At 35.6% G+C, this 16979-nt stretch overlaps 2 protein-coding genes across 2 annotated transcripts; both read left to right on the plus strand.

The window, feature by feature from the left end:
• The first annotated feature begins 3451 nt into the window (after positions 1-3451).
• Positions 3452-12868, plus strand: LOC105052569 (uncharacterized). Its single transcript, XM_010933417.4, has 15 exons — positions 3452-3900; positions 3983-4120; positions 4944-5025; positions 5249-5325; positions 6585-6691; positions 8020-8152; positions 9546-9662; positions 9786-9877; positions 10178-10244; positions 10433-10511; positions 10613-10704; positions 11285-11428; positions 11717-11763; positions 12053-12169; positions 12365-12868. The coding sequence occupies exons 1-14, from the start codon at positions 3682-3684 to the stop codon at positions 12153-12155; spliced, it is 1497 nt and encodes a 498-aa protein (XP_010931719.1). The 5' UTR covers positions 3452-3681; the 3' UTR covers positions 12156-12169; positions 12365-12868.
• A 1212-nt stretch (positions 12869-14080) lies between these two features.
• Positions 14081-15292, plus strand: LOC105052570 (uncharacterized). Its single transcript, XM_010933420.4, has one exon. The coding sequence runs from the start codon at positions 14368-14370 to the stop codon at positions 14707-14709; it is 342 nt and encodes a 113-aa protein (XP_010931722.1). The 5' UTR covers positions 14081-14367; the 3' UTR covers positions 14710-15292.
• The last annotated feature ends 1687 nt before the right edge of the window (positions 15293-16979 follow it).

Consider the following 16979-nt stretch of genomic DNA (forward strand, 5'->3'; position numbering starts at 1 on the left):
CAATATATAAAGGGAGCAAATAGCAACTCCCAGCTCTCTAGTTGCAATCTGAAAAGTGTATTCTTGGTTTCCTTGTTCAACTTACTTATCCTGAACTTTTCCCCCTCTAATTGCATCATTATTGAATGGTAAATTCTTGTAATGACGCTCTTTTTATCCTACCATCACGCAACAAAATCAAACCAAATGAGAACCTTAGTGAATCATAATGTATTAGTTCATCACTGCAGGAACTATAAAACCATCATATGGTCACTGTATGAAAATGGAATTGAAATTTAATGATAGGTTCTTCCATGATTTGTTCATTGTATTAAAGTTCAAGTTTCTTGCTTCCGTATAGGGGCCATTGAAACCTTTTGGTATCGTGATTTGAAACACGGGAAAAAAAAATTGATGGCAAGTCCCTTTATAAATCTTTGATTGTAATAAAATTAAAATTTTATGTTTTCGTATAGTTACCACAAAATTATTCTGTATTCATTATATGAAACATAAAAGATAAAATTTGTCCACGGTCCTTGCATAGGTTTTTTGATTGTACCAATGCCCAAATTTCATGTTTCTATACGCTAAGCCAAAAGCCATTCTTTGGTCACTACAAGGAATATAAGGACATGAAATTTGATAACATGTCTCTTTATTGTTTGAGGACTGTAATTAATTTTCCTACTTCCATATAGTAACCATAGAATTTGTGATTACTATATAAAACATATGAAATAAAGTATTAAAACAAGAACTCTTTTTGTAGTCAATAATTATATCAAAACCTAAATTTCATGTTTGCATATATTTTTCACAAATATAATAACCATACAACTATCTATTATCACTATATAAAACATGGGAAACGACATTTGATGATTGGTTCACATCTAATTCATTAATTATAACAGGATTCCAATTTCATGCTTCCATATAGACTGTAAAAGCCTTTTAAGACCACTATATGAAACATAAGAAATAAAATCTGATGACAAGTCCCTTGTAACTGACTGATTATGAGAAGATTTTAGATTTTGCATTCAATATAGTTATCACAAAACCATGCTAGATCACAATACAGATCATATGAAATCAAATTTAGTGGCATTAAAACATAAAATTCATGTTTCATATGGTGCCCACATACATATTGGCGCATTAGTTTGTAATCGCTATAAAAGACATGGAAAACAAAATAATCATTACGAGGCTAACATTTTGTGTTTCTATATAATGACCGTGGAACCATTCTAGAATCACTCTATAGAACGTATGAAATAAGAGTTTAGAATAAGTCCCTTTTTAATTTATGAATCATATATTTTTAAGAGAATAATTTATAAGTTATATTAAAACTGAGGCTTGTTTGGCATCTTTTATTTCGTACTTTATATTTTTAAATATAAAATCACAAAAATCAAGATAAAAAAATATATTTGGTATTATTATTTTTATTTTTTAAAATTTATTTTAATTATTTTAAAAATAATAAAAAAATAAATTCTTACTTTCAGTATTTTTAAAATAATAAATTTATATATTTTAACATTATCACTATTACTACATTCACCATTTTCTATGATCATCATCTCTATCGTTGTCTCCATCATTATCACTATTGCAATAATGATTGCTACAATATGATTATCACATTGTCACCTCCATATCTTTTTTTTATAAAAAAATTAGACCACTAATTGAATCAACAAAGTGACCAAGTTATTGGATTACCAATTCAACATCACGTTAATCAAACAGGAATAGTTACATCAGCATGATATAACAAATATATTAGTTATTAATTAATTATAAAAAATAATTATGTATCATAATATTTTTTTTTTGATACATAAAAGAAAGAGGGGGCGATCCGTCTAGCAATCCTCTAGGCGTAACCATAAGAATCTCCTTCCACCGAAGAATGTTCGATTCGAATGACTTTCGTCTTACGGACGACTCATCCAAGTCATAAGACTTCGTTACAGGACAATCAAAATGGTCGGTTCTCCCCATCTAGATCGAGAGAATTCTTCTTTCTCATGTAAGTACATCATCTCGATGCTAATCAAGCCATCAAATAGACTAAGTAGTATTTTCGTGTGACTGACCAAGACATAAGACATCTGCTCTCTCATTTAATCGATGCATGCATGTTTTGAATCCGGATCCATCGCATGGAAATAAAGCCCCATTCTATTTGGGCTACAACCCGATCGGCATGTATCATAACATTTTAACATGCTTAATATAACTTTTTAGCAGTATAAAAATACATCCATAATAATGATGTATAATATTATGATACCATAAAGAATATTTGCATAATTAAATAATTAAATTAAAGATATAGAATTCTAAAAGACTTATAGAAATATATAGCTGACTAGATATTGAAAAGGATCTAACAAACAGATGACAAAATTTACTTGAAACTCTAATGCTTCATCAAAAATAACAAATATTTCTACATACATGTGATCAATAGAAAAACCATCTAATTAGGCTAATTGGATCACTAAATTATTTTTTTTTCTAAAAATCAATCATTGTTTGCTTGAGATAATCTTGGGACAAGAAAATGAGGACCATGAAACTTGAAGCGTTGCTCTTCATTTCCTTTTCTTCTTGCTTCCCTGTCATATAGGCTAGCAGTGGTGCTCGATGGCAAGCCATTAAGGTCGATGATGGAAAGGTGACGGTAGGAAAACATGGTCTCGATCTTGCTTCAAGAAAGCCAGGATGGAAGCCCAAAGGGTGCCATCCATCACCAAAGCTCCGCGGAGATCCCTCGATGATAGAGGAAAAATGCGGAGAAAGGAAGAGACTTCGACAAAAACAAAACCGATACGTTCAATCAAACCAAGGGACATTTGGGATGAACTATCTATTTAACCGGCAGTTCATATGAATTTTCAAAAAATAACCTGATTTATAGTGAATAATTGTTTTGAAGATCTGTTTGAATCTAATATACGATTTAACTGGTTTAACCGATGTTTTACACCCCCCACGCGCACACACCCAAAAAAAAAACTGGTTTAATTGACTGGTCCAATTTGATTTTTAAAACAATGCTATATGATGCAATGACCCATAATAACACTCCAAAATAATAAATAATTTGATCACAGCCATCCACTAAAATACAGCTTTCAAGATATATATATATTTATATATATATATAGGATTAATTATCCAAAAAAATCTTAAATGATTTAGATATTTTGAATTTTTTATTAAAGTTTAATTTAGTACAGAGCACCAAATTTTCAAATTTATTTAATTTAAATTCTGATTAGAAATTTCATCTCACTAATATAATAAAATTGTCAGGTAATATCACGTGATTTGCTTATAAGATAGAGGGAGATGATATAAAAGAAATGACAATTTCATCATAACTGTCAAATATGATCCATAGCTAGATTCCGAATTGAATAAATTTAAAAAATTAGATGGCTTCACTGATTAAATTAAAATTTAGAATGAAATTGTAAACTCTAAAACAATTCGGAATTATATATATATGGTGTCCAAGCGATGGTCGATGAACCAATGGAAACACTGCTGCGTCATGAGCCCAAACAACTCCGACCAGTCAACGGCATATAAACCCGGAGTTAGCTCAGCCGCCTTCTTCCGCGAGGCTGAGCCACCGGAGCGCTCTCCTCCCGTGTGTCATCCGAGACCTCAATGGACTCCGCTGTCGTCGTCGCCGACGAGCGGGCTCCGCTCCTCCCCACCTACGCCGCCGCCGCCGCCGCCGCCGACGACGACGAGATCCGGCCCTGGCAGTCCGACCACCATTCGCCGCCGCCGCGGGCCGATGACGCTGCGCCGAATCCCCCAAAAATCCCCGAACCGAGCCAACGCGTGGCGTCTCTCGACGTGTTCCGTGGCCTCACCGTCGCGGTAACCTATTTTTCTTGAGATTCCAAACCTCGAAATCCTGGAATTATGTCGGAAGTCTCTTCTGATTTGGTTCTAATTTTAGCTGATGATTCTCGTGGATGATGCTGGAGGGGCGTTCCCGTCGATAAATCATGCGCCTTGGTTCGGGGTTACTCTCGCGGACTTCGTGATGCCCTTCTTCCTCTTCATCGTCGGGGTATCGGTGGCGCTGGTCTTTAAGGTATTCTTAATGGCTTCTTTGTCCTTTTATCACTTCGAAGTTGTGGTCAGCATGTTTTATTCTCTGTTTGTTAGAAAAATCTGGATTCACTTTATTGCTTTGTGGGTGTCCATTTAAGGTAAAACTCAGTTATTATTGAGGATTCTGCTCTTATTGACATCAATACTTCTAATATCTTACAATTTATTACTATTATAATACTTTAACTACTTTTAATAGTAGTGAAGTAGAACTCGTATCTTTTCTACTTATTAACGGAAGTTTTATTTCTATTGATGCCACAACTAATGTCTTATAATTATTTCTATTACAGTAGTACTATAAAGTGTGGTTGCTTTAGATCTGTTCAGTCCATTTTCACAATGCATACATGTTTTAGAATAGCTCCTAGAGGTATGAAAAATGACTATAGAAGTCCATTTTAATTAAGTTCCTTGAAGAAAAAAAAAACTTTTTTTTTTTCCAGTGGATTTGAGATGTATGACTCTTCTCTATTTGTTTAAGATTCCATGATTTTGATTGTCGCATCTGTATAGATCAATTTTTCAGCATAATCCATTCTCAATCATATGAAACTGAAATCTGTATTGTAATGGACATATGTTCTTGTTTTGCATCATGCAACTTCAGCCATTTGGAAAGTGCAATTTGATCAAGGCCCTGCTCAGGAAAAAAAGATAAACTATCTACCTATTTTTCTCTGTTATTACATCACGTTCTATTGATATATATTTTCATAATATATATTGTATGTTATTGACCTGGTGTTTGAATGGTAATTGACTAGTTCAATCTGCTTAGTATGTTTTGCAATGCCATGCAGAAAACTTCAAACAAGGTGACAGCTACAAAAAAGGCTGTCATAAGGGCATTGAAGCTTTTTCTTTTGGGGTTGCTGCTGCAAGGTTCACTGTGGCATCCTATCTGATTGATGTGGCACTGATCTCTATTTTTGGTTTTAATGCATTCAACAAGAATGGTCCAACACCACAAATGAAGAAGCATCTTCATAACTGCCCTGTTATTATTGTTCTGGATAACTAATTCTCTTTTGCTCGCATATACTTTTATTGTTAGCTTCTTGGCTGAGATTTCAACTGCTTGTTGACACTCATATGATGCTTTTAGGTGGATACTTTCATGGTCGTCATCATTTGACTTATGGGGTTGACATAGATCATATACGATGGCTAGGAATATTACAGGTAATGGTATTGATTGGCATTTAATTAGCTGTCATTATTTATTGCTGTCATGTTTTTATTTTGCTGATTGAATTTTTTTAATCCATGCATTAGTTACATGCTGATTAGTGTGTTCTAATTTAGTTCAGTTTCTCATGGTTGTTTGTCCAGACATTGGTCTTAATAAAATCCTAGGAAACGAATTAGTTTTTCCTGATTGTTGTGCCCTTGAGAATCCTGTGGGAAAAATAGGTGCCCTTAATCCTTTTTTCAGAACCACTTTCTGTCGTTTACCAACTGGTTTGCAGACTATGAAATGATACACTAATATGATTATGTGCTTAGGTGGATAGGATAGCTTGCAAATGCATCCTGATCTTGAAGGTGTGGAGAATATAGGTAGCATGTGCTTCTTTAATGAACTTTATGGAGTTTGTTGCTTTCATCAGTAATGTTGATTTAGAAAAGTATTAAACAGAAAAGTATTAAATAGTTGGCTTAGAAATTTCTGCATACTTGTTGACAATGGGAATGAAAGACATTCCTTTGACATAAGCAAAAGAAGCACTATCATGATTGCTTGTAGAAAACTGGCATCATTTGGAGTAAGTCTTTAAAGATTCCTGTTATCATACTTAAGTATCTCTCATACAGAAAAAATGATTTTAGTGACAGGGTTTGTGGTGCCTTTTTAAGAACTCAAATGGATTTCATAAACTATTTCCTTCATGTGGTAGATTGTTTGAGAGATATCTCAGATCCATGGAGATCAGTCACTCATTTCATCATTCTTTGCACTGAGGTGATGCCAATAAAATTTCATGTACTTCATGGTAGCCTTTGCTTTAGTTTCCTTTCTGGTGCCTGATTCGTTTGTCATGTTGGTTGTGTTGTTTAATGTAAATACTGATTTAGATAACCAGAGTTACTATGTTATCTTATAATGAACTAAAAGATGGTCAAATAACTGATGGGATGCCATCATTGGGGTTTATTTAGCAACAATAAGGGAAACCTTGTGGGTTTAATAAGATACTAATGATATGTGGTTTTTAGCCATTATAAATAAGTAGAGCTGCTTCAAATTCAAAGCTAGGTTTATCTTTAGCAATAGTTTGCAGATACCTTTTAATGTCATTTGTAATGCTTTATGGAACAAGGTAACTTGATTTATAACTATGATAAGTAGCTATGCAAACAGGGGAAAAAAAAGATTTTTGTTTTTATTTCTGTTACTGGTATACTTTGCGTTATCTGATTGTTGCTTTTACATATCTTAGAGGATATCCATTGGATACTTTTTAGCAGCAATGTCAGAGATCTGGCTCATTAGCAATATGTTGGTGGGTTCTCCAGTATCTTACGTGAAGAAATACTATTTCGAATGGTCAGTCAAGTTTTTGGTAGCTCACTTCAAATTTTCTTATGTCTATTGTATTTTAAAGTCTTAGTAACTTGCATAGAAACTGATTTTGTGACTTAAAATTAAATAAGCATTTGTTCTTTCTCTTTGTGCCCAGTTCTTCATCTTTTACTGGTTCTTAGTCCGTGCAAGTGAATACCAGAAAGCAAACATTTTTATCAACATGCTGAAATTGATTTTTTTTTTTAATCTCTGTTTTATTATGTCATACTATCTTTCTTCATCTGATATATCTATTAATATGCTTTAATTGTTTATATCTTTTCTTTTTTAAAAAATTATTTATGTCTTTACATGTTTATCATGACTGTTGCCTGAACTGATGTGGTTCTATGGGACATTACACTGTATCAAACCTTTTATGCTTTTGTTTTTCTAAGGCATTGGAGTGGCTGTCTGGATTTATGCAGCACCTACTTGAGACCTCAAAGCAGCCCAAGCCTCCTAGGTGTAAGGTTGTTCTTTTCAAAGCAAATTTGTCACAAAAAAAATTGGATAATGAGCACTAGTGAAGGCACATAAAGAAAACCTGATTGTTATATATAACAGAAGAACAACTATGGGCATATATGACAACACTGAAACATCTAATGTATATCTTTCGATGTTATGAATTAGGTTGATAGACTTGGTGCCAAACGTTAACAGGAAATGTGAAATACAGAGGGATTATATGTTCAAAGTTATAGGAATTGATGATTTTTTTTTAGTTTAAGGATATAGAAAATAAGCTAATAATAGAAACAAATGAAAACTATCGAGTGATTATCATTTGAAGTCAATGTGAAGATTAAGCAATGAGGTATTACAGACTGATTTAGCTAATAAATAGGACATGAAAGGCATATGTGATGGCCTATCATTTTGTCTCACATTGTCAAATAATATGTTAAATGGTATGCTTGAATGTAGTTTATACATGGATCCACACAGGTATAATGATGAAGGAGCTTGGGAGTTTTGCATGTTTTACATAATGCTATGCAGTATTTATTTATATCCTGAAGGATCAGGATGCCTTGGTTACATGGATTTTTTTTCATAAAATGAAAACTACTATATTCTATAGCAAAGAGAATTAATTCAAGACACCTGTGCATCATTTAAATATCAGAACTATTGATGTAATGGTTACGACTTCACTTTCATGGAAGTATTTTTTCTATTACTTTTTTTTTCTGAGTATCAGTTGAAGAGACACTAATTTTTGTCCATTGAATTATTTTTTCTATTACTTTTTTTTTTTCTGAGTATCAGTTGAAGAGACACTAATTTTTGTCCATTTTGTAAAGGATTGTTGCCATCATACTTGCTGTGGTCTATGTTGGTTTGCTTTTCGGTCTGTATGTGGCCAACTGGGAGTTTGCAGTTCCAAGCAGTAATTCCACTTTACTAAGTCCAACTTATGGAGTTCAAATTGAAAATGTAAGTTTAGAATATGCTGTCTGCAATTTATTTTTGACTCTATATATGTCACTATTATGATAAATGTTATTTATCAGATGATAGGATTTTATGCTAATAAATCTATTGAATATAGTATCTAGATATTCCGTTAAATAAGAGATGTGTCTTAAGATCTGTATGGAGGAAAAGAAAATTGACAAGTCAGCCAACATTAAGACAAGGATACTTGCTTAGGTCTGGATTATATATAGTTCTTTGTCGAAGGTGAGACTTGCATGCCAGCTTGTTGTTGTTCAGTACAGCCTTGTGACTTGTAGTGATTGGCTCTAGCCTTAATAATCTCTTATTGATTGTATGCTTTTACTCTCTCTCTCTCTCTCTCTAAATTGTTTGTTGGTGTGAATGGTTCGGTAAATTATTCCCTGAAATAGTTGAATTATTTACAAGCCATTCAATGATTTGAATTTTCATCAATTACTTATGAACTAGTAATCATTTATACTTAAAATCTTTTACATTTACTCATTTTTCTTTTGCCCATTGAAGGGTTCGAGGTCTTATTTTGCTTGCTTTGCAAGTGTCGATTTTAATGCATATTTTCCTTGCCCATCTTGTTTGGAGAATCATTTAAATATACTGCCTTTTTTGTTTAGTTTAATTCTATACCTTCAGATGTCCATTCCCACCCTTGTTCATTGTAATTTTCTAGTAATCGGAGCATATTCTGCACTCCATAGTTTATGTGCTGCTGTCAAATATATTTAGCTTACTAATTGTTTCCTAGTGTCAGCCAAATCCTCATTTGAAAGCAATGAGCAATCGATTTTGAGCCATTCTTATTATCCTTTTTCTCAGCCATCTTTATTGTTATTCCTCCTCAGAGGTTGTGCCTTCTTGAGAGTCATGTTGACCATTGTTTGCATTGAACAACTTGGCTGCCTCATATCCAACCATTTGTATACGTCCTGCAGTGTTCCCTTTCTTGAGCTGTTTCTCATATATGGATTTGTTGTATATTATGTATGGAAATGGACTCAGAGAACAATCTTTAATTTTTGGGCATGTTATTTGGTACTACTGTCATGGCTTCTTGGTTGTTGTTTCTGTGGTCATGGTGTCATTTGGAACCGTCATGGTGGTTGTGCATTTGTGACCTGCTTCTATATACTTTCCTACAGAGTCCTTTTTCATTATAGTGTTGGGTTTTGACTGTGCTGCTATGTTTTTCAAATTTTATCTTCCACATCTGTGGTTCCTGTAAGTTGTCTCCTATTCATACTGTGGATTAGAAGGGTATCATTCCATTCTTTGAAAGATGGTACTTGCCATTTTATTGTACATGGATATAGTGTGTTTCCTTGATTGTTGACCCTCCCACCATCTTAATAGGCATGTTTTTGGTAACTGGCAGGTGCATTGTGGAGTGAGGGGTAGTCTTGGTCCTCCTTGCAATGCTGTGGGCTTGATAGATCGACTTCTTCTTGGTGAAAAACACTTGTATCAGAATCCAGTCTATAAAAGGACAAAGGTACTTTATTTGATTTTTCTTCAAGTAACAGAGATTGTTCAGAAGTCTTTATATCTTAGAATTATTCATCAGTAGTTATGTTTAAGTCCTTGTTTAAACATTTCTATCATTTCATGTTGATAGGAGTGCAGTGTTAATTCTCCTGATTATGGGCCGCTTCCACCAAATTCACCTGGATGGTGCCTTGCTCCATTTGACCCTGAGGGTTTATTAAGGTTAGTAGTTATTCATACATATTTCCGTTTAATTTAGACAATGTCAACAATATCTTTTCAAGAAAGTAATGTCTGCATAGGTATCATCTCACCAATCATATCTAAATTGAGTGTAGTTGTAGAAAATGTGAGAACTAGCTGATTTTTTGACTTGTGGATACCTTGCCTTTTTAACTTTTTTTTGTTTTTTATGATTGTCTTTTCAAGATTTATAAATATTTTGTTCTACCTTAACAGGAAAATTGCATACTAATCATCCTTTTTTTTCAAAAATTTGTTCTTTGGTTGAATCACGCTCAGTTCACTGATGGCCGCTGTGACATGTTTTGCTGGATTACATTTTGGGCACATAATCGTGCATTTTAAGGTACAATGTACTAGGATTGACAGATTTTCCTGAAGTTGTGAAGAAGTCTTTTTATAGTTTTGATATCTATACACTATTTGATGTGTTGTCATGAAAATTGTAGCAGCAGCAGTGGAATTAGTAGCATAACATTACTAGTGATGCTTTCACTGAACTCAGTTGCTCATTTTTGGACTTTTCTGCTGCAGGGTCATGCTCAGAGAATGTTGTTCTGGTCCATGACTTCTTTGGTCCTTCTGCTCTGTGGATTTATGGTGGAGTTAGTAGGTATTTCCAAGAAATGCATAAATATCTAACATGAACATATATATCTTAGATTTTGTGAAGAAGCAGTTAAATCCTAGGTGGCTTGTCTTTGTTTCCTGCAGGTATGCCTTTTAGCAAGCCATTATACACATTGAGCTACATGTTTCTTACTACAGGAGTGTCTGGCTTTCTACTAACTCTGATATACTACATGGTGAGTTTCATCTTTCCAAAGTGTGGCATCAGATGATAAATTACCTAAGCAATCCTATGGTTTTTATTTGTCGATAACAAACCACGTGTCCTGTTGTGTTATATTTTTAGCTCTTTTGGTTTTGGTTTGAAAATTGGTAGCTTCAGATAACGGGAAGTTGACTAGGATCCTCATCTAAAATGTCCAATGGTAGTGAAATCAAGTTCTTCATTTTTTTGAAAAAAAAAAGCTGGATACATTTTTGACTAGATGTATCTCAATGATTTTCTTTTGACGATTGCACTGTTTTTGCTTGTCTGCTGCTCAGAATATATTGTCGAGCAGGTCAATTAAGATGCTTATCTAAAATGTCTGATGATTAAAAGTCAAGTTTTTCTAATTGAATACATACTGGACTAAATGTGTCAAAAAGTTTTTTGTGACCACTGCATTCTTTTTGCTTGTCCTTTTGCTATCAAAGAATATAATCTTATCATCTCTGTAATTTCTCATGTTAATTGCACTTGTGCAATTGATGTTGTAATGAACATTTTATTAAACATGGTTTACTTTCCAACACTAACATCCATGTTTCATGCAGATTGATGTCAAGCAGTTTAGAAGGCCATTTCTGTTACTTCAGTGGATGGGCATGAATGCCTTAATTGTTTATGTTATGGCTGCTTCTGAGCTGTTTCCAGCAGCTATACAAGGATTCTATTGGCGCTCGCCTGAAAACAACCTGGTATATTCCTTCATTTTATTTGGGTATTATCTGTGAAATGTGGATCTTTAGCTCACTATAGGATACTTCACTGTTGAACAGAAAAAAGGCTAGATCATGATTGACCCTTGCCTTTTTATTATCACCATCACCATGGCAAAATGAATTTGGTCCCCAACTTCCCCAGAGAACACCGATATCCTTTTAAATTTGATCTGTCCTAATCTGTATATTCATTTTTTTTAAACAGAATCACTTGTGTTTAAAATTTCACAGATCACTCACTGCAATAAAAAAAATCTCTTGCAGGTGGATTTGACCGAATCATTGTTTCAAACTATATGCCATTCCAAAAGGTGGGGCACTCTGGCGTTTGTGCTTTTGGAGATTCTTTTCTGGTGTCTCGTTGCTGGCTTCTTACATATGAAAGGCAATTATGTAAAAATGTAGCTTATAAGGATCATGGATATATTGCACAAGCTCATCTGTAATTAGCATTCATCTAGTTCGTAAGCCCCAAATGATGTTTGCTGAAACATTGATGTCAGATTGGAAGCCTTCAACTGACCTTTTGGTTCAGCATATGTCAATTGAAATGCATCTTGTGATTGTTTTTACAAAGTTTTGCACTCTACATTCTTGTAGGTATCCATGGCATCTTAATGTATCCATGCATCTTAGCAACTTATCAGCGGATTTTACTGCATCACCGAATATCTTTGTGTTACTCTATTCTTCTTATGATTGATCTGTAGGAATTGGGTACGTCTCTATTCTCCTTGTTTTCTACTCTCTCTTCGAACTTGACTTTGTCATTTATCTCAATTGAATAAATTTTGGATGGCTAAGCCTCCCTTCATTTCTCTCTCTCTCTCTATATATATATATATATATGTATGTCTGTGTGTGTGTGTGTGTGTGCGTGCGTGCACGCGCGCGTGTCGTGGTAACTTGTAGATGGTTTGGGAGATGCAAATCAAGAATGCGAATGTTTAAAGAATCAAGGCCAAGCCTGCAGTGAAGTGTCTCAGGTCCATGTCTCTTCCTCCATCACCAATATCTGGCAGATCCAACATATTATGCCCTGAAATCTTTTGTGAGCCTTCTAATAAGTGAGGAAAGAGCTCAATTCGCAGCAAAAAAGATAGTGCGAGGCAAGAGTTCTCATATTCCTGGAACTTTTCATCCCTTAGATGTAGCATTACTAGACTGCAGCATACTCTTACTCGGGAGCGGTGGCAAAGATGCCAAGTCAGCATCAAGGAGGTTAAGCAAGGTATCAGCTGTAGATAATGCTGCCAATTAGCTCTAGTGGTTTATAATTTGTTAATAGTAGCAGTTTATGGATTTCTTCAAAACATGATGTAACTTATGTAGTTGTTGCTGTCGATTCCTGGATATCAACATGGATCATCTCCGTGGATCTACAAAATAACAAACAGAGGGTGAAGATTCGTCGAATTGGCCCCAGTCGGGCTCTCCTATGCTTTAGTCAATAAAGATTTTGTAGATGGAAAATGAAGAAGAAAAAAATAAAGAACAATGATCTAAAGTCTCCTCTCGTCAAGATGATTTTTATTATTACCTTTTTTTTTAAAGAACCATTCAGACCGATTGATAGTTGGGGTTCGAATCTTTCAAAATCACAGCCTAACAGGTTCGAGGTTGTGCCACAATGGATTGCTAATGAAGCATAATAATCTTGGGGACATACCACAACAAACTGGCATGTGGGAGGACCGGATATGCCTTTGAGGTGATGGAAGCCAAGCTGCTCCATGAGGAGATCTTTCTCAGTACAATTCAGCAGTAGAGATCACAGAACCAAGTTTGGAGGGGTTCAATCTCGAGGGTTAGGTGCTTTTGCTATGCCCGGTCCACCCTTTGCGTTTGACCAAGGAGATCTGGCCGAGATGCCCTAGAGGAACTTCAAAATGCACAAATCATAGCACAAGCTATACGTTGGACAAATTCTTACGTGCTGTATCACACCAATTATTAATTGCCACGACATTAGTTATTACTAGCAAAGTAGTATTGTGAAGTAGAACCTGTTCACTCATTTCAACATTTTCATCCATGTTTCTCGCTCTCTCCCAAGTTCTTCCAAGAGTTTGATCCGTCCAGAAGTAGAAGCAAAATAGATGGTTCGGCTCGCTGGCCAAATCATGTAACATCGTCTAGATCAAATCATGTTTAGTCTTGAAACTGCATTACCCGTCAAAATTTTAATTCCTTTTGTGGTATAATGTTTGTTTGAATCTTCCTTCCATAGAAAGAAGAAACGTAAAATAATGCAATATAAGAGAAACATGACATACATTGACATATGCAACCTTGATATCATGGCTAAGACTTAATGACTCTTAAACCCCACAGTATACCACAGATAATTCAGATTGGTATATATGGTTGTTTAATTGTTAATTAGCTTCATAAAAACATAATATGGTAGAAGTTGATTTTATTCATTCTCAAATAAAGTCCTTATTTCGCAAAAAAAGTTCTCAATAAAATATTGGGAGCCTTTTTTTTTTGTTAAACTAAACTCATTTTTTTAATAAATTTTATGAGAAACAATCAAACAAACGGTTTTATACAAGTTTTTCATGCAATTTGTATGTATATGCATGCATGCATGCATCTAAGCATGTATACGTATAAAGGAGATCTAGTCAACTTCTCTCATGCAAGCTCACGACTTCTCCCAAGCCCCCGTTTTTAGGCAACGTCTGATCTGTCTTCTTTCAGACAAGTCGAACACACCGCCCAAATTAGATCAAGAGCATTCCCAAATATCCATTCTAATCCCCTAAATTAAGCCCGCCATCTATTGAGCGCCAGCTCGAATCCCGTCCTCCCCCGCTGTCTCCCCCCGTCACCTCTAATAAAAAACGAAACACTAACCCTAACCCTAGAAATTTGAACGCCTTCGAGAATACCAATCCCTTGTCTTTCCAATGCACGGCTTCGATCGGGGCTTCCCGGACGGGCTCCGCCCCTACGATGGCGGCGCGGTGGATGACGGCCGGGGGCTGGCGGTCGTGAGCGGGAAGGCCTACAGCGCGGGTCATACGAATATCCGCCGCCTGCCTCCACCGCCGGGGGCACGGTGGCGGGCGGTCGGGGGCGGGGGATCCCTAACGACGTCGTCGGGGCCGGCGCCGTGGTGGGCCGCCGAGGCGGAGGCGAAGCGGCAGCGGAGGGTGGCGCGGTACAAGATCTATGCGGTGGAGGGCAAGGTCAAGGCCTCGATCCGCAAGGGCTTCCGGCGGGTCAAGGCCCTCGTTCGGGGCTGGTGAGGGGGCGGCGGCGGCCGCGATCTCGCCGGAGAGGGGGCCGAGGACATTTTGCTTTTATTATGACCGAAATGACCTCGCTGGAATCGTTTTATTACGTCTCCGTCCGCAGGAGGCCGGTCACCGGAGTTGATGCCCGAGATTGGAAGCATTGGATGGATGGCGGAGATTGGGATGGATGGCATGGGTGTGAGATGGGGGGCTTCTTTCGGTCGGCTTGGGTTTGTTGTGGATTATTTTACCGTTATTGTCACATTCTTTAATTTATTTGTTCGATAAATATTTTAAAATGTCCATCTGCTTGGCGATTTTAATTCTTTTTCTGTCCTTCAGTTTTTTTTATTATTTTTTTGGTAAACGACTTTGTTTTTTTTTTTTTTTTTTTGGTTTTGTTTTAAGTAGGTATTTAATTTGTATAATTCTCCGAGCTAAGAGAGAGACCAATCTAACATAAATCATCCATGTTTAAAGAATCTTGATGATTAATGAGAAAACACAGAGTTTAGAAAATAAAGAAGCTAGGGCTTTCATTACGGTGTTATTAAGGCTTAGAGATTGATTGTATCTCTGACCATTATTTAAGTTATAGGTAGTATGGACGCTTGAATTTGAGCATTTTGCATTGTAAGTTTATGTATCTGTATATAGTTAATAAAATCATATAAAGATTAGTATGGTTGTACCTGAGATTTTTTTTCATGTGCAGTGACTCCATATTTGCCATTTTGTTGGAAGTAGGACATTTATGTAAAAAGTAAATACTTGTATTTCAAGGTCCTAACATCCTAATAATATGTAACCAAAATATTTTCCATTATTCAATGTCTAGTATTCGTCTCCTATCCATCTTTCCAACCAAAGGCCATAGCGTGGAAACATCAGACCATATTTGTATCTTGTCCAAAGCACACATGGCCAGAGGATCAACAAAACTCTTAATAGAAGCAAACCGTCACCCTACATAGCCATGTGCCAAACATGCTTTAATTCAAGAAAAAAAAAATTTATTTTTTCCTCAGCAAGTCGATGTTCTCATTGAGCTTCAAATCGAGATCAATGGCATACCAATATAATAATAAATAATTAGTATTCCATCCAGAACCTAACCAAACCTAAAATGAAAGTGGTAGGATACCATTGAGAGAGAACACTACAAGGATGTGGCAATACTAGTGTGCCATAACATAAATGCCTAGACTATCTTGAATGCTTGGAGAAGTGGGAACAATACAATGATACATCTCATGCCGCCGTGTATATAACATGAATGCCTTGATGCTCACACTTAGCATGCCAACTAGGGATGTGTACGATTTTGGGTTAGATTGATTTAGTGTTAATTTTTAAACAAAATAGACTTGAACCGATTTGCTAAAACCACAATCAAAACTGAACCGGCCACATGGAACAATCAATTCAAATCGATTCGATTCAATTTGATTTATCGGATTGTGGATCATTAGGTTTATGTCAAACAAACAGCTTATAAAATGAGCTATTTGAATTGCTATCTATGTATGAATAATATCTGTTCGGATCTGTTTTCGTATTCGATTCAATTCAGATATGGACAGAAATTTAAGGATCTGACTGATATCTGTATGCATATCTATATCTATAAAAAAAATAGATATAAATATAAATAAATAATTATTTGATCCGTATCTGAATATCCGAATTTACAAATAATCCTATATAATTTTATGTAGTACTTATTAATTTTTGAAAGAAATATACAATCACATAAACATGCTATTAACTTAATTTATCATCTATTTAGCAATATCTTTGATTTTGTAGTCATAAAATTTAATTATCTAACCTATATCTATAATTATATCTATACTTCAGTATCTCAATTACATCTATATCTGTTTAAAATAAATATGAATATAAATTTTTATATCGAATAATATTTATATTTGTTGTGATGGCCCGGTCCGAGTAAAGAATCCCAGCCCACCAAAGCCCAAAAAAAAAAAAAAAAAACAGAAGAGAAGACTCCCTTTGGGAGTCTTCTTCCTCCTCTCGCCGGCTCCCAATTGGAGTCGGAAAAGATCCCTCCTCTCGCTCTATTTAAGGAGGAGATCTCTCCTCTCTCCCTTCCATCGAAGATCCTAAGCTCAGTCGGCAGCAATCGCCGGAAAACCACCACGGAAGACCGACCTGTGCCCGTCCAATTTGCTCACCGAAAAAGTCTCGCCGGCGTCGGAGGTAAGCCTCCTTCCCTTCCTCTCTTCTCCCCTTTCCTTTCCATGTCGGTGTGCATGCTT

This window comes from Elaeis guineensis, chromosome 10, assembly GCF_000442705.2.
Source record: "Elaeis guineensis isolate ETL-2024a chromosome 10, EG11, whole genome shotgun sequence".
Classification (NCBI taxonomy): Eukaryota; Viridiplantae; Streptophyta; class Magnoliopsida; order Arecales; family Arecaceae; genus Elaeis; species Elaeis guineensis.